General features: G+C 38.2%; 1 protein-coding gene and 1 long non-coding RNA gene across 5 annotated transcripts in view; one reads left to right on the top strand and one right to left on the bottom strand.

Moving 5' to 3' along the window:
• Window positions 1-10,749, bottom strand: part of Gm12061 — a 24,763-nt gene extending 14,014 nt beyond the window's left edge. The window contains exons 1-3 of one of the 2 annotated variants that reach the window (XR_003949866.1): window positions 10,556-10,749; window positions 10,141-10,238; window positions 6,241-6,353 (exon numbers count right to left, since the gene is read on the bottom strand). This is a non-coding gene — a long non-coding RNA (predicted gene 12061). The remainder of the gene's footprint in view (window positions 1-6,240; window positions 6,354-10,140; window positions 10,239-10,555) is intronic. The other variant, XR_872317.3, reaches the window with a different exon arrangement.
• Papolg (poly(A) polymerase gamma) overlaps window positions 9,708-26,530 on the top strand; it is a 35,149-nt gene continuing 18,326 nt past the window's right edge. The window contains exons 1-8 of one of the 3 annotated variants that reach the window (XM_006514653.4): window positions 9,708-10,254; window positions 13,097-13,258; window positions 14,706-14,772; window positions 19,429-19,510; window positions 19,728-19,837; window positions 20,887-20,940; window positions 22,707-22,818; window positions 25,038-25,127. In XM_006514653.4, coding sequence (XP_006514716.1) covers window positions 13,104-13,258; window positions 14,706-14,772; window positions 19,429-19,510; window positions 19,728-19,837; window positions 20,887-20,940; window positions 22,707-22,818; window positions 25,038-25,127 — 670 coding nt within the window. In that variant the 5' untranslated portion in view covers window positions 9,708-10,254; window positions 13,097-13,103. The remainder of the gene's footprint in view (window positions 10,255-13,096; window positions 13,259-14,705; window positions 14,773-19,428; window positions 19,511-19,727; window positions 19,838-20,886; window positions 20,941-22,706; window positions 22,819-25,037; window positions 25,128-26,530) is intronic. The other 2 variants (XR_380964.4, NM_172555.2) reach the window with 2 other exon arrangements.

Below are 26,530 nucleotides of genomic sequence, written 5' to 3'. Positions count from 1 at the left end.
TATCTGAGAGGGAGATGTCCATAAGTAAAATTCTGAACATTTAAGATTCTTGTCTTTTGTTCTACCTATCATGATTCAATTAAAAACATTTTTAGTGGATAAGAGTACTAGAAGCTCTTACAGAGGGCCCAGGATTGAATCTCAGTTACCCACACGATAGCTCACAATCACCCATAACTCCAATTCCAGGAAATCTGAGACCTTCTTCTCTTCTTAGAGGACACCAGGACATTCAGGTGGTGCAGATACATACATGCAGGCAAAACGTGCATATACATAAAACTAAAATGTTTGTTTGTTTGTTTACTTATTTACTTATCTATTTGGTTTTTTTTTTTCAAGACAGGGTTTCTCTGAGTAGCCCTGGCTGTCCTGGAACTCATTCTGTAGACCACATTGGCCTCAGAACTTAGAAATCCACCTGTCTATGCCTCCCAAGTGCTGGGATTAAAGATATGCTCCACCACCAGCATCACCTCCTGGATCAAAAAAATTTTTAAATGAGTTGATGTTTTCTGGCTTTGACGTGTATGCAAATGTATGCAGCATATTTCCTTTCTTTTTATCTTGTTCAAGACTGTTTGGGAAATTCAACTGTGTTTTTGACTATAGTTAAAAATCATTAATTTTTTTTATTGCTACTAAGGCTCAATTATATGACTATACCACAGGTTTTTGTTGTTGTGGCCTATGCCATAGTTTTTTAAGAAGTAATTTTATCCATTCTATTTTGTAGTTGTATCTAGTCTGGAGAAATTATTGGAGTTGTGTCTATTCTTGGGGAAATTGTGGAGAAAACCTCTGTATGCCTTTTGGCATTTATGAGTGTCCAGTCTTCAGACCACATTCGTGGTGGTAAAATGGCTGGCCTGGGGCTGTGGTGGTGAAATGGCTGGCTTGGGGGTATGGTGGTGAAATGGCTGGCTTGAAGGGTGTGGTGGTGAAATGGCTGGCTTGGGGCTGTGGTGGTGAAATGGTTGGTTTGGGTGTGTGTTTAATTGGGTGTTGACCTCTTTTTTCCTAGACAGTTCCCATCTTCTTAATAGCCTATTGATGAAGTTAACACCCACATGATTCAATCATTTCTTAATATTGCCACTAGCCCAGAACCCAGTTAACAAGACATAAACACTGAAGAGGAGAATACTTCAATCTAAACTGTAACTACAGGCTTTCCAAAATGTCTGAGAAAAATCAACTTGAAGAAACAAATATGTATTTTCAGTGTGTGTGGTTATTTGGTTCTCTTGTTTCTGGACTTGTGGAAAGAGGTTATAAGAGAGGAAATGTGTCCACCTCAGGACAGCCAGAGTGCAGAGAGGAAGAGGTAGCAAGGTGTGGTTAGAGGAAAGATAAAATCTCTCCAGGCATGCCCACAGGAACTTATTTCCTCCAGTGAGGCCTCAGCTCCCATAGGCTCTACCACCTCCCAGTAATCAGTCTAACTATGAGCCCCTCATTGGGTTAATCCCTGAGGGAGTTCAAGCCCGAATAGTTCATTTTCCAGAATGTCACTTCCGAACCATAAGAATCAGGTACATCATCTGCACGCAAGAGCCTTTGGGGGACATGGATATTTAAACCATAACAACCTCATTAAAATTCCACCACTTACCCCAGAAACATCCTGCAGGAAAAACGTTTACTTGTTTGCCTTTCTGGTTCAGGATCCAATATAAAAACCCACAATCCCATGTTGTACTAATCTGTAACAAGTTTAACACAAACCATGTCTCTTCTGGCCTCACAGTCAATACAACTCCTCCCGTGAGCTCTATCTACCAACATGTGTGGGGATTCAGACTCCACAGCACCATGTTCTACAGCTCGGCGCCACTCAGATGCTGTCTGGACACAATCAGATCTTACAGGTTGAGGAATCAGTCCTACAGATGCCAATCCCAAGTCCAGGACACCCAGTGGTTCCAACTAACCAGAAACAAACAGGTTCCTGCAGCTTCCTCCTTGGGTTTTAGTTGAATTGGTAGGGTACCATCACAGAACTTAGGACTTACATTTACCAGTTTATTATAAATAATATTAAATACATGTAATGGCTATTCTTGGTTGTCAATTTGACTACAATTGGAATGAACTAAAACCCAAAAGTGGAGGGCACATCTGTGAGGGTTTTCTGCTTAGTTTGAAGGGAGATCTACTTCTAAACTGGATCTTTGAGGTAGGAAGACAAGCCTTTAATCCAGATCTTGAGGCAGGAACACACAACACATACTCTTAATTTAGATCTAATGTGAGCCACACTTTCTCTTGGAAGCCTATATAAAGACATGAAAGAAGAAAGGTTTTGCATTTTGCCTGCTTGCTCTTGCCTTGTCAGCAAGTCCATTCCTTTGCTGGCATTAGAGCCTACCTGTTTGAGATTTTCGTGTATACATTCAGCCTCATGGACTGAGAAACTTTTGGATCCTGGGACTTTCTGTTCATATATATATATATATATATATATATATAGAGAGAGAGAGAGAGAGAGATTCATTTCACAAGTTCTGTTACTCTAGAGTAGCAGTTCTCATCTGTGATTTGGAGAAAGCTCTTATTTCTGGTGGTCTTAGGAACTGCGACACTGCTCAGTAGCAAAATTGCAGTCATGAAGTAGCAACAAAAATAATTTTATGATTGTAGTTCACCACAACATGAGGAACTGTATTAAAGGGTTGCAGCATTAGAAAACTAGAAAACCCTAACTAATATAATAGATACAAATGAACAACTAGATGAAGGTGGTTCAACCCAGCTATGGTGAAGGTCATTACTAACAAAAGATATGCCTACCACTAAGGAAAATTTGGAATATTTTAGGAGTTCTATGGTAGACACAATAGAAATGCCAAATATATTTCATATTATTCCAGATCATATCCATTTGGTCTTCTTCAATCTAAATAGTTCTTTAGTCTTGTCTTGGCATTTCTTAAAAATGGAGTCAGTTATGAAAAAGAATATCCTCAATGTACTAATCTTATATTCTCTTATACTTAAATCTAGGTTGTGCATTTTCAGAATGAAGAAACCCACAGAAGTGACATTATGTGTTTCTTGGTGCATGATATCATAAAACAGATAATGTCAACTTTTCCTTTTACACTTAAGGCCAACTATTTCTTAAAGAAAGGATCTTGCTATATAGCCTAGCTTCCAATTCTCAGTGCCTCTGTCTCAGCCTCTTGAATGGTTGGATTATAAGGTATATGCCACTATATTAGGCTAGTAATGTAAATTTTAATAATTTAATTAAAGAGGTAGGATCTTCCAGGCTTCTCAACTACAAAGCTATTTATTTGTCTTTGATATGTTCTGAGGTTGTTTGGTTTTGCTCTTTAAGACAAGGTCTGATTCTATATTCCAGGCTAGGCCTGAAATTTGTTGTGAACTAGCATGGGGATTACAGGCATGAAGTGCTGTAGTGGCTCATCTTGGTTGTCAACTTGATCACATCCACTAAAAACTAAAACACAAGCTAGTAGCCACTCCTGTGAGGGATTTCCTTATCCAATTATTTGAAGATGAAAGGCCCACCCTAAATGTGGGCAGTGCTTCTCACAGTGGTGCAGATAAAAGAAGCAGCAAACTTCACACTTTGCCTCCTTGCTCTCTCCCTTTACAGATATTAGAAGCAACTTCTCCAGGATTCCAATGGAGTCTAAAGACTGGCTCTCCAAACACCCTAGGTCTTGAGTACCAGATCTGGATGGCTGGTACATCCAGCCCTGTGAACTGTACCAGAATCTTGGCCTCTCCAGTGTGAGACAGACACCATTGGACTTCCAAGATAGCATCTTGTAAGTCGATATAATAAATCTCCATTTATTACATTTCCATTTTATTCTTTCTGTTTCTTTAGAGACCTCTGACTAATACAGAGGCACTGTGCCTAGTGGAGGTTCTTTAATGCCATATTAGTGATAGTTTTTCTTATCAAACTTAGTAGTATGTTTTAAGTTTCATTTTTGGGTATTAATACTATGTAGAAATTAAATTGATTACAACAAATTAACATGGCAGGCTAAATGTTTTAATTTTTTTTTTTTTTTTTGTTTTTTTTGTTTTTTTTTGTTTTTCGAGGCAGGGTTTCTCTGTGTAGCCCTGGCTGTTCTGGAACTCACACTGTAGACCAGGCTGGCCTCGAACTCAGAAATCCGCCTGCCTCTGCCTCCCAAGTCCTGGGATTAAAGGCGTGTGCCCCCACATCCGGCGATGTTTTAATTGTTATTTTAGTTATTGTTTAAGCATCTTAATTATTTTAAAATCTTTACTTTTTATGTTTTTCTGTTTCATGCCTTATACACTTTGTTTTGTTTCCCTGTCTCTTGTCTGTGCTGGAAGGGAATTAAATACTCATAGCAATAGTGGATATCCTTGTCTCATCACCAGCTTTATGAAGGAAGATTTTTATAATTTACTATTTAATATATTCTCTGTAGATTTTTTAGAATAAATTTTAATGAAAAATATTTTTGTCCCTGGATACTGGCTGTTTTCAGTATCGTGGCTGCCTATCAGTCATACTGTACACCTCCTCTTCTGAGCCTACTTTTATTCCACACAGATGCTAATTATATTTACAAACTCTTCAATATTGATCCAATCTTGAACCTCTTGGATAAACATTGTTTAGTCATGTATAACTGCTAGAGGAGTAGTCTTAATTTATGAATAAGTCCTAGTAACTCTCTGTGAGAAATATTTTCAGCTCTGTGGCCCGGGTAGCAGCCATTTCTGCTCTCCAGCTCCTTGTTCCTTTTCCAGACACAATGACGACAAAACAGATCACCCCAACAGTGAGAAGTCTAAAACACAAGAATTTCTCCATTCCTCTTTTTCCTGTGAGTCGATAATTAATTCCAGAGCTACCCTGTAAATGCGGCTTTTACTTCCTCAGAAGAAGGGGTGAGACGAGAGCTGTACTCCACCTGTGCAAATGCACAGCTTGGGCAGTGCTCCGGGCAGTGCTCCTCCCTAGTGCTTCTTTCTCTGGTCTTACTATCCCTCGGCCTCGGCCTGGAAGCTTCTGGGCTCTGTACAATCTGATCCTCTGCCAGGCCACATCTTGGAGGTTTCAGCTTCCAGTCTCCATCTGCTAACCTAGGCCTAGAGTTTTTCAACCTTCTAGATTTACTGCTGAATAAAACTTACTTTTTCTAGCTCTTTCTGAATTCTGGCTGGTTGATTCAACCCAGCTGTTCTGGCTCAAACTCCTTTCCAACCTGACAGATTCAAATTGGTTTCTCTTGGCTTTTGACTGAGTTGCTCTGCTTAGAAAACCTGCCTCTGAATGCCACAAACTGAACTGCACTGACTACAAACTGAACAGACCTACATGAACTCAGCTGAACTCAACTCCACTTCTCCCTGCTCTACTCTTAAGTAGCCTCTCTTTCCTGTGTGTCCTCATGAGAGCAGGGCATATGCTATCGCTGACTCATTCTGTCAAATCTTTCTCCAATTTGTCACTTTGTCTGCCCCTCAGTTAGATGTCAGTGTTTGGGGTTAAAGGTGTGTGCTAAAGGCGTGTCTGTATTCCAGCCACAGGGATTCAGGCTATGTGCTAAGGGGGTTGTCAATATTCCAGCCAGAGTATTAAAGGTATGTACTAAGGTTGTGTCAGAATTCCATCCAGTTCACACAGAGCAAGAGCTTTGGATGTTATCCCTTGCCAGAGTAGCCATGTTGCTGGATTAAAATTCCTCTATACTGCCCAGCTGGGCAGTTCCACTCAGTCTCTGATGAGGCTCCACTCTATTTGGCTGCAATTGGCTTCTCTCAAAAGTGTCTTACTTTTATGTTATCTAGTGATATTGAGCCTTTTAGTTAGTATTAATACACTCTGGTGCCATATGATAAAGTCAAATAATAAAGAGCATCTCAGATCATGTCCTGTATGTGATGGTTTAAAAGGAAATGGCCACCATAGACTCACAGGGAGTGGCAGTATTAGGAGGTGTGGTCTTGTCGGAGTTGGCATTGGCCTTGTTGGAGTTAGTGGTCACTGAGGGCAAAGTTTGAGTCTCAGATGCTTAAGCCACACCCAAGTGCGCATGGCAGTAGTCTTTGTAAAACACATTAGAAATGTCTGATTTATTCAAAATGTCAACTAAAATATGTAAAGTCTGACAAAGGTATATTTTCACAGTAGCTTTTGTGGGATCCATTGTGGTAGCTGAAGTTCGTTGGAGGCTTATCTTTCTAATATACGTTATATTAGAAAAAGCAACTGTATACCTGATTGGCTCAGGAAGTCAGAATGTTGAAACTGCCATAGACAATGCAGTCAAGTGTTCAGAAAAAAGCTGGTTGATATTTTAAATCCTTTTTTACTCATTAATCTCCAACTGCTAAAGACAAACAAAAAGCAAAATTAACATGATTGTAAACCAAGTGCTGTGTCCTGTACCTAGCTTTCTGGCCTGCTGAGAAAGAAGTTGATCAGAGGTAGTGAGTTTGCTTAGAATTGTGGAGCCCAGGCTGCACAGCCAGTGTCTATTATGAAACAGTTTCAGAAACAGGTGAATCCCATAAGAAATCTTGACTTCCATTTGGGAAGAAGCAAGACTTCTACCTCCCTGTCCTCTGAGTTTATGTTAATCCCCTGAGTTCTGGGGGAAATGATTGCTACCTTGCTTGGTTTGGTGCATCTCACATCTCAACATACAGAACAAAGCCTCTGATAATGAAACAAGGTTTTGTTTTGTTTTGTTGGTTTTTGTTTTTGTTTTTGTTTTGTTTTCCTTTAAAAAGTTTCATGTATTCTGATCTAGCCTTAAATACAATGGAAACAAGGAAGATATAGAACTCCTGGTCCTCCTGCCTCTTCCTCCTAAGTGCTGGAATTATAGGCATGCACCATTATGCCTAAATGCTAGCAAGTTTTTTTTTAATTAAAAAATATTATTCAGAGATGCCTTGAGCCTTACCACATAATAACAGACCAGGAAAACCCAGAGGTTTGACATTGGAAATCTTTTAAACAACAGACTTTTGAGGGCTGCCAAGATGACATAACAGGTAAAAGTGTTTGACTTGAGTTCTATTCCTGGAATCCATACAAAGTTGGCAGGAGACAAAAGGTATCTTCTTACCACAACACATGGACACCCACAAATAATAAATAATTTTTCATTTAATTTTTCATATTTGCATTATTTTCTATAGATGTATTTTTTTTAATTAATGTGGGCTAGAGAGAGATGGCTCAGTGTTTTAAAGCATGGACTGATCAGAGAGGAATTCCTAGCTTCTACATCAGGCAGTTCACATCCCCCTGAAACTTCAGGGTGTCCTATGTTCTCTGCTGGCCTCCATGGGCTCCTGCACGTGCATATATCCTCACACAGACACACATGGATACACATAAATGAAGGTAAAAATAATTATAAAAGGCAAAACATGATAGGCTCTTCAATTGTTCAAATTATGTTCCTAGTTTCATATATCCTAGGTTCAGGAAAGTAAATAGACTCCTGTCCTCCTTCCTCTGGACCAACTTGACGTTTTAAAAAGTGGCAAATTGTGTGAATACAGCCATCCCTTGGTATTAAGGAGCTAGTCTGAGAGCCTCTTACTGGTTCCAACACTAACACTAAGAGGTGTTCAAGTTCCCTCTATAAAATGGCACCATATTTGCATATAACCTACAAACATCATCTCACATACTTTAAACTATCTATAGATTAATTATAAAGCTTAATGCAATTTAAAATGCTATGTAAATAGAGAGTAATGCCAAAAAAAAACTTAGAAAGCAAAGACAGACACATCTCTGTGAGTTCAAGGTCAGTCTGGTTTACATACTGAGTTCTGAGCTACAGAGTAAGACGTGTCTTTAAAAAAAAAAAGTAGTTTTGAGAATCACAAGAAAAAGATATGTACATCTTCAGTGTGGATAGAATTTTATCTTGAATAATTAAAATACAAGGTTGGTTGAATCTGAAGATATAGCTGGTGGATCTGGAAAATTGACTACAACTCTACCAGCAACAAGAACTTTACATTAGAAACCAGAGACGTATGCTAAAATTCAGTGCTGAGTGAATAAAACTGAACCACAGAAGGCAATCTTTCCTCTTTGAGGAGACAATAGACTGGATGAAGGCAGAAGATGCTGTAAAGCGTCCTCCAAAATTCACAATGAAGAACGAAGTTGAGCGAAAGTAAGCTAAGAGGCTTTTAAGAATTGCAAGGCTGGGGTGTCACTCCTCCTCCTGATACTAGGGCAACGGTGCCTGAGCACAGTAATATTATGGTTGTGTAGCAAAGTGTTCTTATTAGATACGCATATCAAAGTATTTTTAACGTTTAAAATTGGGACTGTGAATAAGGCTCAGTGGATAAAGCTGTTTGCTGCCAAGTCTGAGGAATCAATTTTGATCCCAGCGACTGAAATGGTGAAAAGGGAGAACAGAACAGACTCTAGAAGTCATCCTCTGACTCCCTGCAGGCTAAAGTAAGTGTACTTTACATTTTTTTCTTAAAGAAAAAGTTCAAGGTTAACGTAAACTTTATTTTAAAGTTCTAGAAGTCACAAAGCTAGCAAATAACAAAGGTGGGTCTGCTTCGAATCAAATCCCAGTCTAGCGACCTCCTGAGCTCCATTTTGTCTTCTCATAACCTACCAAAATCTGTACTCCCAAATCCTGCTAATATACAGAATCCTCTCTTTTAGGAAGCTATTAGTGACTTTCCTCCATGTTTAGATGGTCCTCTTTTGGTCCCCCAATGACAACTGGACCCCATCTGTATTTAAATAGTGTATATATATATTTTCTCATCCACTCGCAATAAACTCTTGAGGATACGAATCTAGTTCCTACAGTGTGTAATACATACTTCTGCAGCAGCAGAATATCACTCATATTTGAAGTTTTTCTCCACCTTTTGATGGGAAAACTCTGAACTTGCTCAGGTCAAACCACAGACCTGCTTTTATGCATCAAACATGGAGCATAAACAAACTGACAGACCAGATTTTCAATAAATACTTTGAGTGAATAAATGAATAATTCAGAAAGTAACCTCCTTTCCCGTGACTGAGTCTCATTCCCCAAACAACCGTGCTTGACTCTTGGGAGAAAAAGACAGGGTTTGAAATTACTTTTATCCTTTAACATTTAAACATTGGTCATTTTCTCCCTCATTTTCACCGTCATAATCACACAGAACATGATTTTCACTATTTGAAAATGTGAGGTTTGGGGGCAGAGCGGTGGAAATCCTTGGGTTTATCTTACGGCTAACTAGTAGCAATTATGTTCAACATCTCAGCTAAATGCCACAAAGTCATAAATTGGGACTTGGAGGTGGTACTCCGAGGGAAAAGAATACAAGTTAAGCTGATTTATTTATAAGCTTTCTTCCCTGGATTGGTTGTGTTAAAGTCGCACCTTCTTGGGTGTGACCCTCGGTGACAAAAATCTTCTCAATGTGTACTTATTAAGTCTATGACTTTAAGATGTGGGATAACGGAAGAGTTAAAATGGTGTTAGGGAAAGCGGTGGTTTTTTTTCTAGATGCTTTTATTGCAGAAACAAGGGGAAATTGACAAATAACCTTCCCAGAGGTTTGCCTGAATTGACAATCCCACAGACCAGGGAGACCTGACACTCTGACAGATGCTTTTGCTGCAAGTCCGCTGAGGTGGGCGGGTCCCGGGAACTCAAGGCTGGGTGGGGGTGTGCCCGAGGGCGGGCCCAGGGCTGCAGGGCGGAGCCGCGGAAGGCGAGAGGCAGCCTGGGAAGTAGCGCCATATTGGCGGTGGCCGCGCTGTATTGTCATAAATAGAGCCGGTTTTGTGGTGTTTTCACTACTCGGTTGAATGCCTCGGCTGTAGAGAGTGGGGAAGTGAGCGAGCTACAAGCGAGCGAAGGGAATTGGACAGAGGAAGGAAGAGAGGGCAAGAACAGGACCCCAAAGCGAAAGACACTCGCTGGAGAGAGACGCAGGAAGCGATGAAAGAGATGTCTGCGTAAGTGGGGGCGGCGGTTGAGGGCGAGGTGGAGAGAGGTGCGCTGAGGTGGGCAGCCCCGGCTTCCAGCCCCTGCGCCTGGCACCCTGCGCAGCCGGCCGGGACCTCTGCTTTCCGCTGCCCTCCACTCCGCAAGGGCATCTCCCCTACCCGGGACTCACCTGGCCGCCCGGCGGGGATTCGGGAGTCGCCGTCAGCCCCCCGCCGCCCGCCTCTGAGGACGCCCCCAGACCAGGATGAGGGGGAAAGGCGCGTGTGGCTGAGGAGAAAAAACGGTCGGTCACTCTCCTGCCCCAGCCGTGTCTGAGCCCGTCTATTCTGTCTGCATTGGCGCAAATACCATCCCCCTGCCTCCCCTCCTCCCGGCCGGACCCGCTATCTTTCAGGTCTTTCGGAGAGGGACTGACCTAGCGGAGCCCCTAGGTTTGCGGTTGCTCCATGAGAAAGGCTAAACCCTCTACCCCGTTCCTTCCCACCGACCCACAATATCTACCGGGCTGTATCTATCCCCTGCTCACACTTTGATAAGTCGGAAGCAGTTTCTGTACTTGTCAAGAATTTATTAGAATTTCTTACCTTTCACTTTATCCGGAAATAATTTCAACGTACAGAAAAATGCACAGAAATACAAAACACCATTTGTGTAGCCACCACCCATTTTTCCCTAAGACTAACATGGGGTGTGTTCTTAGCTCTTTAACCTTTCTTTCTTGAAAAGAAGTCGAGCATTCCAATACATCTGAAGACTCGCCTATCCTTTCTCTGATTGCATTCACGACGCTCTTCCAAGGCCCCAGAGCACTGAGTTTGGTGTTTCTTGTTACTGCATTTTTAATGTTGATAGTACCTATCCCTGTATCCATAAAAACTGTGTACCTGTTTTAAACTGTTTATAGGGTATTTATTATCAGTTACTACTCTGTAGACTGGTTCTTTAGAACATGATCTCTCTGACCTTTTGCTATGTTAATATTTTCATTATTAGTTATTTTTTATTAACTAATGTATTCCGTTTATAAACATAGCCCAGTGTAGTACTTTTAGTGACTATTTTGAGCTATTTAAAAGTTTTTTATAGAATGTCAGTGAGAATTCTATTTACCTATCTTTGTACCTTCAGTAACATTTCTGTAAGGTTTTTTTTTTTTTTCCTTGTAAGTGAAATTCATAACACTTTTTGAGACCTACTTCTTAGAGTTCCTGTTTGGTTTGATTTTATGAAAATCTGTCTGTGCCATGTATTAATCACACACTAATCTTGCTCAGACAACCTTATCTCTCATAGACAGACAGACAGACAGACAGATAGATAGATAGAACTTGAAATAATTAATTGAAGTTTTGTTTGTTCTACAGCAAGATAAAAATGGGAGAGAAATTAGAGTTGGGTTTTTTAAAATACTCCCTTATATTTCATTAAGTCATTTCAAAGGTATATAGGCTGTTTGTTGAGATGAGGTTTCACATGGCCATGAGCTTGCTTCTGCCTCTACCACTTGACTTGTGCCACCAAACCTGGCTAAGCTATCTTATCTTCTCTATTGTCCTTTCTTTCTCCCCATCCTGTAAAACCTCCAGCTGAAAAACATGTTTTAGTTTGTGGACTTACAAGTCACTGCTGTTTTGTTAGTTCGGTTTTTGGTTCAGAGATGGAACTCAGGGCACTACACATGAAACAGTCTGTCACTGAGGTACATCTCCAACCTCAAGGCAATTTTTAAGCATTTAAAATGCAAAAAGAATTAACTACAGTTGTATTTTTGTGGTGTTTACATTTTAAATTGATAAACTTGCACATAATTTGTACAGTGACTAGTTTAAAGCAATTGGCTTGTCCATCACATTTACTGATTACTTATATAAATATGTATACTGTAATTAATTAGTATTTATCACAGTTGCCCTACTGTGCTTAGAATTAATTATAGAGCCAGGCATAACACAGACCTTTAATCCAAACCCCATGAGGCAGAGGCAGGCTGATCTCTGAGTTCAAGTCTGGTAAGTTCCAAGACAGAGTTATATAGTAAGACCCTGTTTCAAGAAGAAAGAAAGAAGTCCTAGTGTCCAGTTATACCTTTCTTTGGTGAGAAGGTATTGCTATGTAGCTCAGGCTTTGAATGTAGATTCTTCTACTTCAGCCTTCTGAATGAAGGGAATAGAGGCATGGGCCTATGTCTGTCCCATTTAACCTCCCTCCTTTCTTCCTCTGTTATTTTTTTTTTAAAGAGCTAATTTACTCATTAAAAGACTGCCTTTTGAGATTATATTCTTACTGTTATGAATAGTTCTTTATGCAAATATGAAGAAAGGTGGTTAGGTTGAGAGTATATACTCATTTTTTCTTTTGCAACAAAATGTACCCCATATCTTTTAGTTATAGATGTAGTCAGAATTCTGTGGTGCTTTATTGAAGATTGTAATTTTATACTAGTTAAGGGCAATTAAGGGTCATTTGAGCCCTTCAAAATTTGCTGTTTAATGTAAAGAATTTGATAATTATTCAGTGTGAAAATGATATGAGTTCCAATCTAAAATGAAGAATACTAAGTACAGTCACAAAGTGTTAGAAATGTAAACTCAGGTTCCAGGAAAAGATGTTTGTGAATGTAAGTTTCTCCAGGGACTGGTTGAGGTTTCTTTTTAAGGCTAGATCATGTTCTGAGGACCATTTGATGGATGTTTTGTTCCCTTACTTATAGGAAGACCATTGTTTTACTAACAGTGTCTTTCAAGTGTTTGACTTCTTTTCAAAGATTCTATAACCTAGATAGTATTTGACTCAGCCTGCAGGGAATAGTAGAGGGAGCCCTGGCATAAAGCCCATTCAGGGTCTTTGCAGTTGAACTGAGTGGTGTTGATACAATTGTCTTGATTCCAACACATACTGCTTTGGGCTTGAAAAGACATCCTGACCATGGAAGCTGGAAGCTGTATGAAAAACACTTCATAAAGACAGAATACCCGCCTTTCCTTTTCTTTTTCTTTCTCTTTTTAAAAATGACTTCCTTGGTAATGTTCCTCAAACTTTTAAGTGGCTCAAATAACTTAAGAGGTTCAATGTGTCCATATGAAATGAGACTTAAAATTTTTTCATCATTTCTTTTTCTTGAACAGAAACACTATGCTGGACAGCCAGCGTCAACAGAAGCATTATGGAATTACCTCTCCAATTAGTTTGGCATGTCCTAAAGAAATTGATCATATTTATACACAGAAGTTAATTGATGCCATGAAGCCATTTGGAGTATTTGAAGATGAGGAAGAATTGAACCACAGGTATATCATTGAAACTATAAAATACTTTTACAGTCTACTATTTAATCATTAACTCATACATATTGAATACCCAGTGATCACTGCCATAAAAATGCTCCCCAAAAAGGAAAATCTTAGTTCTCTTGGAACTTAAAATTTTAATATGGATTAAAAAAGAAGACTTAACTGTCAAATAAGTACAATGTTAAGCATGACTGAGTACTAGTGGGAAAAATAAGTTTGAGGGTAGAAGTCTTTTTTTTTTTTTTTTTTGGTTTTTCGAGACAGGGTTTCTCTGTGTAGCCCTGGCTGTCCTGGAACTCACTTTGTAGACCAGGCTGGCCTCGAACTCAGAAATCTGCCTGCCTCTGCCTCCCAAGTGCTGGGATTAAAGGCGTGGGCCACCATGCCCCGCCTGAGGGTAGAAGTCTTTAGAGAAGACCTCATTGAAAGGAAGGGGGCATGTGTATGTTTGAAGGAAGTGTGCTCTGGGCAGAAAGTCTAGGGTGAGTGTGTAGTTGGTATATTTGAGGGGTAGGAAGAAGCTTAGGACAAGGGCACCTTGTAAGGCACTATAAGATTGTGGAAATTGAACTCATTAGGGTTTTGAGAAGGAGATTGGCATGATCTGACTCGTGTTTTAGCAGTTATTCTGGTCATTGTGTTGGGAATAGTGTAGAAGGGAAGAGGGGTCAGAGGACAAGAGCGGAAGGAATTAAAAGGTCATTATAACAGCCCAGGTTGGAAGTAATGATACCTGAAACCTGAGGATGGCAGTGGAAATAATAGTGTAGTCTAGATGTGTTAAAGGTAGGGTTCTTTTAGGACAAATAGAAGCAGTTTCCAAAGAGGAGTCCAAGATTTTCAGTACCTGCATCTTACTGAATGGAATTCCATTTTCTGGGGAAGACTGAGACAGGCAAGTTTGGAAGAATCAGGAGATAGTTTCTCGTTTATAGGATGCCTAAACGCATCTCTCTCTCTATTGTTCTTTTTTAATGTGTTTATGCCATTGGTTTTAAGTTTAATAATATCAAACTGCATTAGTTAAGTACTATTTCATAAAAATTAGCCAGTAATTAACTTACCTATTTTAATTATATATAACCCCAGTACCAGTGAGAGTACCAGTGAGAGAGAATCTAGTCTCTAGTATCACAATGAGTTGATGTAATTCTGTTGTAAAGCGGACTTGACAATTCAGTTTGCCTCTGTAGCCTGATTGAAGGTAACTTAGTGATTTATATTAGATTTTTTAATATTTGAAGACAATTCAAAGACCAATCTATTATCACATTTATCATGTCTGGCACTCTTAGATCTTTTAGATGTATGAGGTATCAACAGATGTGATAGCATGAACATATATATGATATGAATTTAACAGAGCATCAACATCAAGTTTCTACCTGTGTGTTTATTTCTTTAATGTTGTTTAAAAGTTTAAAGTTCTCATCTTTTATTATAGGCTGGTTGTTCTTGGTAAATTGAACAATTTAGTAAAAGAATGGATTTCTGACATCAGTGAAAGTAAGGTAAGATTGAAACTGCATAGAATTCATTCACTGTTTTTATTTCAGTATCATCCTAGCAATGATATGTAAGAGTCAAGTTATCTGAAATACTTTAAAAAAAGACCCCGCATTTCTAAATAATATAACCTTATATGGTATATGACTGTCTACTTTTGTATCTTTAGAAGGATGCTTTTTGCCTTGCTTGCAAAGGGCAGTTTTCTTTTCCTTTGTCTTTTTGCAGAATAGTAGTGTGTGCCAGGTTGTGGGCAAATGAAATACAAGTTCAATCCATTAATTTTGACTATCATATCTTAACAATTATATCAAATCTTTATAGAAACATTTCATTTTAAATAGGTATTATAATTTTGTAGCTCTCCATTTTGGTTTACAATAGGTTAACTACTGGCTTCCAAATTGAACATCAGTAATAACAAAAACAGGCTCTCTGGCATACTTGGGAATAGAGTGATCCAGACAACTGGATTTCTAAGTAAATGAGGTTCTAACCCAGAGATAGCCAATTGTAGTGACAAGTCTATAAAAATGTCTAATTTGACTCCTATGTACTAGACCAGAGTTTCCAGGTTCAGGAGATTTTACTTAAGAAGCCAGACTTTAGATTTACAATGTATTCCATCTGACAGCACTGGGCTTGTTTTTGAGTACAATACGAAGAGGCTTGGATGAGATCGGGTTCCTGTTCTCCAGCGCCTCATGGCCCCCAGGATCTGTTTTCTATGTCATGGTGACTGCCATTTACCTATGTTTCCTGTGTGGAAATCTCTTAGTTGCACTTACTACTCAGACATAGTTTGCAAGTCCTAGTTCATAATTATGGAACTCTCTTAGTTTCTGCCTTTTTAGAGGGTTTTGGATTATGAGTTTTCTTTGTTGTTGCATGAGTATTTTACTGAGTGTACTAGGATGAGGTTGGGCATGTTCAACTAGGTGGTAAAACTTTTTATTAGTCAGCTTCTTATCCCTATAACTGATTCCTGAGATGGACTACTTAGGAAGAAAAGATTAAGCTAGCAAACAGCATTGGAGGTTCAGGTCCAAGTTCAGACAGCTCCAAGCTGGGGTGGTAGTGGGAGGCAGGGGCAACAGAGCGCTGTGACAGGAGTGGAGTGAGGGTCAGAGCAAGTGTCACACTCCACCTAGGAAATAACCAGTGAATCCAGCAGCACCCCCTTTGAGGACACGCCTCTGTGACCTAAGATCCTCCACATCCTAGTCCCAGCCACCTAGCCTCTTACAGTCCATACTGCCATCCTAGAACCAAGCCTGTTAGCATGGAACCTTGACGAAACACTACTCATAGTGAACCATCCATTTATTTGTCCATTCACCAAGTGGCCCTAAATCTTACAGTTTAAGCAGTAAGCAGTTTTGTTTGTTCATACAGTAGTCTCATCTTTTCCCTTAACAGTGCTCAGTTTAAAGTAAGTATCTCAGTATTTTCTGTTAGAATTTTCAGTTAGAATTCTCTTTTTAGTTACAATGAATTTGTAAGGTTGGTTCTTTTGACTTAGAATAAGGTAATGAGACACTAAAGACTTAGACTTTAGTCATTAAATTTAATTTAGTCTTTATGTTATTTACTTTTGTTGCCAAAAGGGTATCTGGCTCATTTCAGATTTGTCAGGAAGGGTTATATCAGTAGCTAAGGTTGTTGGATACAGTAGATTCTGGAGGTAATCAAAAATTCAACTATAACAGCTATCAAGTAGATAAAGTAACCAGCTACTGTATCGATATTATACTGTCATTTATAAATATTCTAATTTGGGAAATAGATAACTAAAGGGTTTAAGCTAAGTCAAAGATCATTTGATAGTTGTTGAGATACTCTAGTATTTTTCACAGATAAAATTATCTTCAATTCTGTAGTTGTATAAAAAATAATGTATCCTATAATACCACTTCTTATAAAAGATGTAGGAATCATACTTTCTTTTTCTTTTTCTTTTTTTTTTTTAAATTTATTTATTATTATATGTAAGTACACTGTAGCTGTCTTCAGACACTCCAGAAGAGGGAGTCAGATCTTGTTACAGATGGTTGTAAGCCACCATGTGGTTGCTGGGATTTGAACTCTGGACCTTCAGAAGAGCAGTCGGGTGCTCTTAACCACTGAGCCATCTCACCAGCCCCTTTCTTTTTTTTTTTAAGGCAGGGTCTCACTATGTCACTCTGTTACAGAACTCTCTATTGTAGACCATGCTGGCCATAAACTCACAGACATCTGCCTCTGACTGATACCCTTTCAAGTGATAGGATTAAAAGCATTCACCACTATCACACCCAGCAAGGATTTTTTTTTTCAACATAGAAAGTAAAGTGATATTTTTTTAATGGTCTGGCTTATTTATCTTTTTTATTAATGTGAGTCTTAATAATTTTATTGGCTCCTTCCTAGCTAAAATTTTGAGATTCTTGAAACATTACTATGCATTAACCAGAGGAGTGACTGTGTCTTGTTGTGCAGGTCATTTTCTTCAGGTTAGTCACCAGAACTGTGGCTGGGGAGATAAAAGAAGAGTAGCAGATCCAGTTCTCACCTCTGACCAGTTTAAGTATGGTTGACAAGCTGAGAGTTATATATTAGAAAGGTATCTCTAGAAAGAGAGCTCGGTTGATAGAGTGATTGCCACACTAGCATAAGGGCCTGAATTCAAATCCCCAGAACCTGATTAAAAATAAATAGGTAAGGCTGGGTATGGTGTGCATGCCGTCAGTCCCAGGACTCAGGAGGCAGAAGTAGGTGAAGCTCTATAATTTCAAGGTTGGCCTGGTCTATAAAGCTACTGAGGATAGCCAGGATACAGAGAACCTTATCTCAAATAAAAGCAAACAAAGAAAATAGCTAGATAGGTAGGTAGACAGATAGAATAGGTAGGTAGGTAGGTAGGTAGGTAGGTAGGTAGGTAGGTAGGTAGGTTGATAGATTATGGCACCATACTCCTTAACCTCAGCTACAGGGTCAGTGAGAGATCCTGTCCAAAAAAAGGAACAAGTGAAGAGTGATCAACAAAGACACTTGACTTGACCTCTGACCTTCATTACTCACACAAGAACACACACACTATACCCACTTACACACAACAAGTAAATGTAGTGTAAAATAACTTTACAGTTTAATGGCAAAGGAACACAAAAGAAGAAGCTTATTATAGAGTTGAAGATAATCAGGGAATGCTTTGTAGAAGGAAATGAAACTTAAAATGAACTTTGAAAGATGGGTTGTTAAGAACACTAGCTGCTCTTGCAGAGGACCCCAGTTCAATTCCCAGCACCCATACAGTGGCTCACAGCCACCTGCCTATAACTCCTCTTTCAGGGGAGCTGATCTGCTGACCTCCACAGGGACCAGGCACATACATGTCTAACAGACATACATACATTTGAGTAAAATAAAATAAAATAATGAATAAAGAAAAAAGTGGATAGTATTAAGGTACTGATGGGATAAGAAAGTGAGCATTCAAGAGAAAGACAATGACAAGTGATGTGGGAAGGAGGTTAGGTCATGAAATAAGTTGGCAGTTTAAACATGAGGAAAGGAAGACTATAGGAGCACATTGTGGAGATTTTTAGTAGCAAGCCCAAGAATTGATACTTCAGTGGTTGAGGAGAAAAATGCACTGGTGGTTGGCTTTATGCAGGTGGCTCATAAAATAGAATAGGTGAGTATTTACAACAGTAAGAGAAGGCGAGGGGCAAGTGTGTAGTTTAGGATAATAACTCTTATAAACTTGAGAATAAGGGGAATAGGAATTGAGAAGAGAAGCAACATCTGTGAGGAATGTAAACTAAAAATGTATAAATGATACTGACTATGGTAATGCTGGCCTGTGATCCCAGCACTTGGGAAGTAAAGACTGGAATGTTAGAAGTTTGCACGAAGCCATTCTGGGCTACTGGGAAGCCTGTCTCAAATACAGAAAATTCACCCATAAAGGGATAATGATGATACATTGGGACAGTAATGCCTTTAGAGAACAGAAATAATGAATTAGAAGGGCTATCTGGTTTTTACCATAGAAGAATGTTTAAAGCATGGGTATTAAATAAATCAGAATAAAAGAAGAAATATCTAAGCCAGGCATGGTGGCGCACGCCTTTAATCCCAGCACTTGGGAGGCAGAGGCAGGTGGATCTCTGAGTTCGAGGCCAGCCTGGTCTACAAAGTGAGTTCCAGGACAGCCAGGGCTGTACAGAGAAACCCTGTCTCGAAAAACCAAAAAAAAAAAAAAAAAAAGAAGAAGAAGAAGAAGAAGAAATATCTAGTAAGCACTTGGAATTGGCCCTGGAAAGAGGTAGAAGTAACTTTTTAATTATGATACAATTAAAGAAATAAAAGTGAAATCTTTCCATTTGTTCTTATAAAATGCTCCCATCAAGAATGACCTCACTCTGAAGAAGGCTAAAAAGCATGTAACAAAAACTAAAGAGAAGACGGGGATTGGCTGAGACTTTTACTGGAAAGAGCTGCAGTTCATTAATTTGATAGTTGAGTTCCTTAAAGGGGCCTTAAAGTGCTTTTACACATCTCTTCAACAGGATTGGCAAATGTACAGTGTATCAGTTGTGCAGTAAAAGACTGGAAACTTGTACATGTTCTTTATGCAAAGTAACTTAAATGATTGAATGCCTTTTGCTTTATTTTAGAATCTCCCACCTTCTGTTGTGGCTACTGTTGGTGGTAAAATTTTCACATTTGGATCTTACAGGCTTGGAGTACACACCAAAGGTAATTGCTTTTTAGTTATGTTCTAGTGATAAGAATTTTTAGGAAACTGTTTTACTTGTTTACAATTAGCGAGTACTGAACATAGTTCCCATATCTTACTACTGTTAATAAACACTGTCTTATACTCATCTTTCATACCTAGTTCTGCATTTATGTTTATGTAAACTTTAATGAAAATATAATTTATCATTCTTAAGAAATAATTTTATTTTTTTAGGAGCTGATATTGATGCACTTTGTGTTGCCCCAAGACATGTAGAGAGATCAGATTTTTTTCAGTCCTTTTTTGAAAAATTGAAACATCAAGATGGCATTAGAAACTTAAGAGTAAGTATCTTTTGACATCTCATATTTTGAACATAGAAACAGCTATAAAAGCAAGGACTTAGAATTAATGACTTATCTCCGAGTTGCTGTATCTTGCTAATATCATGCATAAGCATCAGGAACATGGACTTTATAGCTCTGTAGACACACCTGTAGCTCTGAGATCTCAGTCAAGCAGCGATCTGTCTGAGCTTGGTTTTCCATCTATAAAAGTAGAGAATTGGTGATAACATAAGCTAGTTTCAAGGATCAGACAACTTACTGTAATATTTGATAAGTGATTGATGTATATCCAATTGTGGGTGATATGTGTGAGGCTCAGTTAATAACTATGTGTATATCTAGCCCTTCATTGACAAGTAACATTTCCATTCTAGCAAACTATAAAACACTGACCTCAGTTCTAACAACATAATTTTGTATATTTATAAGTGTGTGGAGGTTATCATATGGGTGTGTGTTTATGGAGGCCACAGGACAATTTTAGGTATCATCCTCAAGACATGTCTACCTTCTGTCAGACAGAGCCTCTTATTGGCCCAGATCATCTACAAGGGTACACTTTCACTGGTCAGTAAGCCCTAGGAATGGATCCTCCTACTTCCTCCCTAATGCACTGTTGTGCCCTGCGTTAGGATCTGTGGATTGAACTCTTGTTTCATGTCTGCAGGTCAAGTTCTGAGCCAGCCCCTACCATACTTGTTTGATAAATATTTTTTTAAAAATTTTACACTACTGCTTTTGAGTCTCATGCATTCCAGGCTCAAATTCATTGTGTAGCTAACAATGACCTTGAACTGTTGATCTGTCTCCTGAGTACCAGGACTACAGGAGTGGGTGACCATACATTTTATACTTAATACTTTTTGTTAATAATCAATTTTCAGTTAAGACTTCAGATATGATATCAAGATAACAACAGTTCTGCTTTAGCATTTCTGACAGATATTCTTAACAGGATAAGTTAAATAGCAGGCACAAATCTGTATGACCTAAATAAAAGGCTAACCCGTGTGTGTTTTTTGTTTTTTTGTCTTCCTCTTTTATAGGCTGTAGAAGATGCTTTTGTACCTGTTATAAAATTTGAATTTGATGGTATTGAAGTAAGTGTTTAATATATTTTTAATTGTACAATTGAAATATTTAACCTGTTAGTTTTGTTTCAAAATCAGACTTAGCATGGGCACATTTTATTTGGTTTGGTTTGGGTTTGGGTTTGGGTTTGGGGTTTTGAAATAATCTCACTAGCTGACCTCCTGAGTGCTTGCCTGGTACTAACCACAGTTTAAAGAATTTAATAGTAGTCTTTTCACCTTCTTCTTGTTTCTCTTGACCACTCATCAATGGAAAACTTGCAAACCTCCATTTCTTTCCTCATGCTTTTTGTACACCACCTTTCTCATTCCTATAATCATCGAAAATAATTGCACTATTATAATTTTGTTTGGAGCAGTGTTGTATTTACAGTATCATCTTAAAAACAGTTTCAAATCTCAGTATTGATTATACTGACTTACTACAATTCCTTTGCCCTATAACAGGTTTTTCACTTGGGAGTTAGTGACTGTTCAGTCGGTTGTTATACTTATGTCTAACTTACCCAGTCTTCTATGGTTGTCATAATCTCCTTTAAGCTAAGACTTAATCAGCATCTTGAGGGCAAGCCCGCTGGGTCTTCGCCCTGTTCTCAGCTGAGTGTGGCCCATCGTTTGTGCACAGCTGTCATCCTGTCGATCTCACTATGATCTTCATGGAAGTTTCTCTCCCTACTCTAGAATTTCCTTCTTTCTTGATATACTACCATCTTACTGGAGCTCAGCCATTGAATGCCGAAATAAGAATTTGTTTTCCTTATCTTGCATGCTTAAAAAGCACTGAATCCATAGTTTTGCTGAGTGCATCATTCTAGGTAGGAAATGATTTTTTACATCCTCAAAGGCCTGCGTTGTCTTGTGGCCTCTGCTGTAAAAAAAGCATATTACTGTTTTGACTCTTTCTTTGTGTAGATGGTCAGTTTTGTCTCTTGTTTTATTTAGTTGTTTTAGTTTTATTTTGTCTTTATACTTGTAGAATTCATGATGATAATATGCTTTGGTATGTGTTTTTAACTGATATGCTTGGCATACAATAGTCTTTTAGAATGAAAAGGCCTTCAGTTCTTGGAACTTTTATTGAGTTCTTTTGGATTCCCTGCCTTTATTTACACACAGGTCTTTTTTAATGGAATCCTAAAATTTGTATGTTGAGTCTCCAGAGAACAGCTTTCTTTAAAAATAAATAAATAAAAGCACACACATTTTTCCTTTACTTAATTAACCACATCTTAATATTTTAATTCTTCTTCTTGTTTTTTCCCTGTCTTTCAAGCTTTGTAATAATATCCACTACCCTGTTTTTAGTTTCTAAAAATACTAATTATATTTTCTAAATGTTCTTTTAAATTTATCTATGTATTTATTCATAGCTACCTGTTTTTATTCCCCAAATAAAATGTTTAAATCTTAGGTCACTGGGCCTGTTAGCATTTGCCCGTGTGCTCTCCAGCCTCCATGACTTTTGCTGATGTTTCTATTGTCTGTTTCCTAGTGGATTATGCCATAAACTCTAAGAAAACTGAACCCAAACCAAAACATTTCCCAGTATCTTAGTTGAGTTTCAAGAGAAGTAAATGTGTGTTGTATCTTCCATCTTTATTTCAAGATATTCAATGATTGCCCCATATTAGGTCACCTACATAGGCCTCCTGATGTTTTAGTAGACTATCCCAAACTAATAATTGGAACTTTTTATGTTTGGAGTTAGGGTCGGGGAGAATGGACCAGGAGAAGTAAGTAAATCATTCTCTTTTCTTTTTTATCTCTTTCCAAAGATTGATCTAGTCTTTGCAAGACTGGCAATACAAACCATATCAGATAATTTAGACCTAAGAGATGACTCTCGCCTGAGAAGCCTTGATATACGGTGCATTAGAAGTTTAAATGGTAAGTTCCTATAAAGAAATCTTAGATTCCTGCTTGAAAACAGTTTGGTAAATAGGGCCTGTAGTTGTAGACAATTAATTGATTAATGTGCTCTAAAGATTGTCCTGGCAGCAGAAGTTCCTCACTACCTGCTCCAATGTTCTGGATTCCCTAATGAAAGACACAAACACAGCTTTATATTTTAATATGCTTTAATCAGCTCAATGGTGGAACTACTTCCAAACCTCCACATGGCTAGCAATTCTCCCCTTTGATATTCCTAAATTATTACTTATTAAAACCTATATTCCATCCTGGCTACCCTGGCCTGCAACCCTCCATTACTCTTACTTGTTGGCTGTCTCTCTGTCCTGCACTTCTCAAGCCTAATCTTTCTGCTTCCCAGGCATGGTAGTTCTATCCTTTCTTCTCTCTCTATCCCCTTGCTGAGAATCCTAAAGTCTTGCCTCTCCCTGCCCAGCCATCACTGGGCTCCTGCAACTTTATTTACCAATCAGAACCAACCGGGGGCAGAGACCCTCAGCATCTTACATGTGGGATTCTTGTGCAGTTTGGGGAGCCCAGTTACCATAATACAAGCATTAAACCAAATCCACAACAAGAGCCCTTTTATGGAATTGTTAATGGACTATTTTAAAGACTTGAGCAAACTAAAAACCTAAGAGCAGCATGGAGTATAGCTCAGTGTTAGAGCACAGGCTTAGTGTGCTCCAACACTGCATTTCATCACCAACAGCAGAAATCTTAAAGTCCTGGTTTTCTTCATAAAAATAGTATGATTAATTATTTTTAAATTCTTGAAAGATTATGTTTAGAGTTGTGGTTCATAAACATATTGGTCTCAGAAGGCCTGTAAACCTAGAAGATTTATTGAGAACTCCAAAATATTTTTTCATCTGGATTATATGTCAATATTTATCATATTATGAATAAAAATGTTTAGAATATTTATAATTCACTAGAAGTAAAAATCAATTATAAATTAATAATTTTATATATAAGATGGTCTTTTTTCCAGATTACCCTATCTTCTTCTATAGTTAACATATTATCTAATATCTTGTTTTTATTAAACTATAAAAAGAAATAGGATTATTCTATCACATTAATATCTAGTGATCTCGTCCTTTTGCCTTTGCCTGGCTTTTTGTTGTTGTTGTTGTTATATTTTTGGTTTTTGGGTGTTTGTTTTTAACTGTCATACTCTGGCTATTTGGAAAATGTTAGTTCACAAAGTTATTTTTATCTTCAAAATGTTAACACAGATTTCATTATAAGTGGGTTTTAAATTATATTGATTAATTAATATTAGCACCAGAGATGCTAATATTAATGAGAGTCTTTAAAGTTTTATAAGCTATCAGGTTCACAATAGTAGATAAAAGTGATTTATAACTAATTTAACTTGAAAGCTTACCTCTTATCCACAGTAAATAGTATCATTGTTTTCCTTGAGGCAAGGAATTTAGTTTATTTTTCAGAGACTACTGAATGCCCAGTTGTGTAACCTTTTTTATCTTTAGTCATAATTTCAAGCAACCCAGTATTTGTTGAAAATAAGGCTATTTTAGCATGCAGCTGAAATGATGATACACCACTTTCCTTTTGGTTGCTTTTGTTTAACTGGGAGCCTATGAGAGTAGTGAAGTGTGTTGTACACTTGTATACTTTGTTGCCACTGCTGTGTTTGACCTCTAAGGTAACACTGTAGTTGTCAATGCTCCACCAAGGCAAACGTTAGCACACAGTGAAAATGGTAAGGAATGATAGAGGCTTCTTAAAAAGTAGGTTTACCCTTACAGGTTCTTCAGGTTTAAGAGCCAGTGATCTATAGGCTCCTTTCTTTACACTGTTGTTTGTTTGTTTGTTTGTTTGTTTGTTTGTTTGTTTGTTTGTTTGAAACGTGGTTTTTCTGTGGAACTCACTCTTAGACCAGCCTGGCCTCAAACTCGGAGATCTACCTTCCTTTACCTCAAGAGTGCTGAGATTTAAGTCAAGCACCACCATACCCAGCTTATTTTATTTTATGTGATAGTAAATTACACTTCTTTGTGAAAAGGTTTCTATTAAGAAAATTTTATAACTTGGAGACATTATGATTAAATCAGATACACAGGAGACCCATCTGTTTTTCAGTTGAGAGTCTGAAGGTTAGGAGACCATTTGAATTAACTGAGTTTTAACGCCTTAGTGAAAAATCAATGTTTTGTCTTTTTCAGGATGTAGAGTTACTGATGAAATTTTGCACTTAGTGCCAAATAAAGAAACTTTTAGACTCACCCTAAGAGCAGTCAAATTATGGGCAAAGCGTAAGTATCCCAAGTCCTTTATGTGTCTTTTTAAATTTTCTGTTGCCAGTAATTGAAACACATATGAAAACTCTGACCTTATTGATGTTGTTGAGGGTTGATGGTCTGTAAACTTAGAAAAGCATTACACCTGTTCTCAGGTGTAATGGTTTATGTGTGTCTCTCTCTCTGTATGTATGTGCCTATGTATACATACATATATACATATATATGAGTGTGAGTGTGTTTGTGTATAGCTTATAAAATGCCCTTTGCCTAGTTCTGATCTGATATAGGACATTCTGTATTATTTATCACTATAGTCAGACAGTGCTTGACGATGGGGAGATGAGGGCTGAAGCAATGGCTCAATGATAAGACCACTTGGTACATGGTCTGAGTTTGAGTCCCCAGCACACGTGCAAAAGGTGAGACATGGCTGTGTGTGCCTGTATCAGTAACGTCAGCACTGGAGAGCTAGAAACAGGAGGGTCTCTGAGGCTTGCTGCCTGCCTAGTACCCTAGCTTCAGGTTCATTGAGATAAAGCTCAAGGGAATCAGTGAGGGAGAGATAGAACAAGATACCCAGAGGCCTCCTCTGCCCTACATGTGCATGTACCTGTATACACATGGTCAACAAGACTAGATAATCTCATACACACGATTTTAAAAGTAAAATAAGAATGATGATACAGTCTGAAAAATGAATCAATAGGTGATTTTGTACCTATGAAACAAATAGAATGTACTCACATACACGTAGTTGGTACAGTCTACCGTTTATCTCAGCTTTGTGGAAAGCTATTGACCCTAAACTGAAAACCTATATAAAGCCTTTTACCTGAATAATGTAGGCCTTTGTAACACAGTGCTAAGTACTTTCATATAGAAGATACCTAGATAAAACAACATATAGCAAAAACACAAAGTATGGTTTAGATGAGAGACATGATAAATGGAAATTGCTGAAGGCAGAGTTGATCTTAGTGAGTCAGCGAGTGATTGCAGATGTTTGGGACATTAATATCCACTACTGTAGACTTTATGACTCACTGACTTATAAAAAGTGTTTTCTTTCTTCAATAATATATTTAACTTACTGTAATTTTTTAAACTTAAATTTTAAAAAAAATTTAATTCCTTTGTAATAACACAAGTTGGGCATGGTGGCAAGCCAATAATTCCAGTGTCCAGTAGACTGAAGTTGGAGGGTCACATATTCAAGACCAGCAAAACTTTGTCTTAAAAAACAAAACCCATTTATGCAGGCAGGAATGATGGTTTCCACCAATGTTCCCAGGTACTCAAAATGAGGATGATCACTGGACTAGCTCATGAATTAGAAGCCAGCTTCCTTTCCAGTCCAACATTGCTCTCAATTTTCTTGTTTTTTTTTTCTTTCCTGGTGTTTCCTTTTCTCTTAC

This window comes from Mus musculus, chromosome 11 (assembly GCF_000001635.26).
Source record: "Mus musculus strain C57BL/6J chromosome 11, GRCm38.p6 C57BL/6J".
Taxonomy (NCBI): domain Eukaryota; kingdom Metazoa; phylum Chordata; class Mammalia; order Rodentia; family Muridae; genus Mus; species Mus musculus.
Note: the sequence above shows the minus strand (reverse complement) of the source record. Positions and strands in the feature narration are given on the sequence as shown.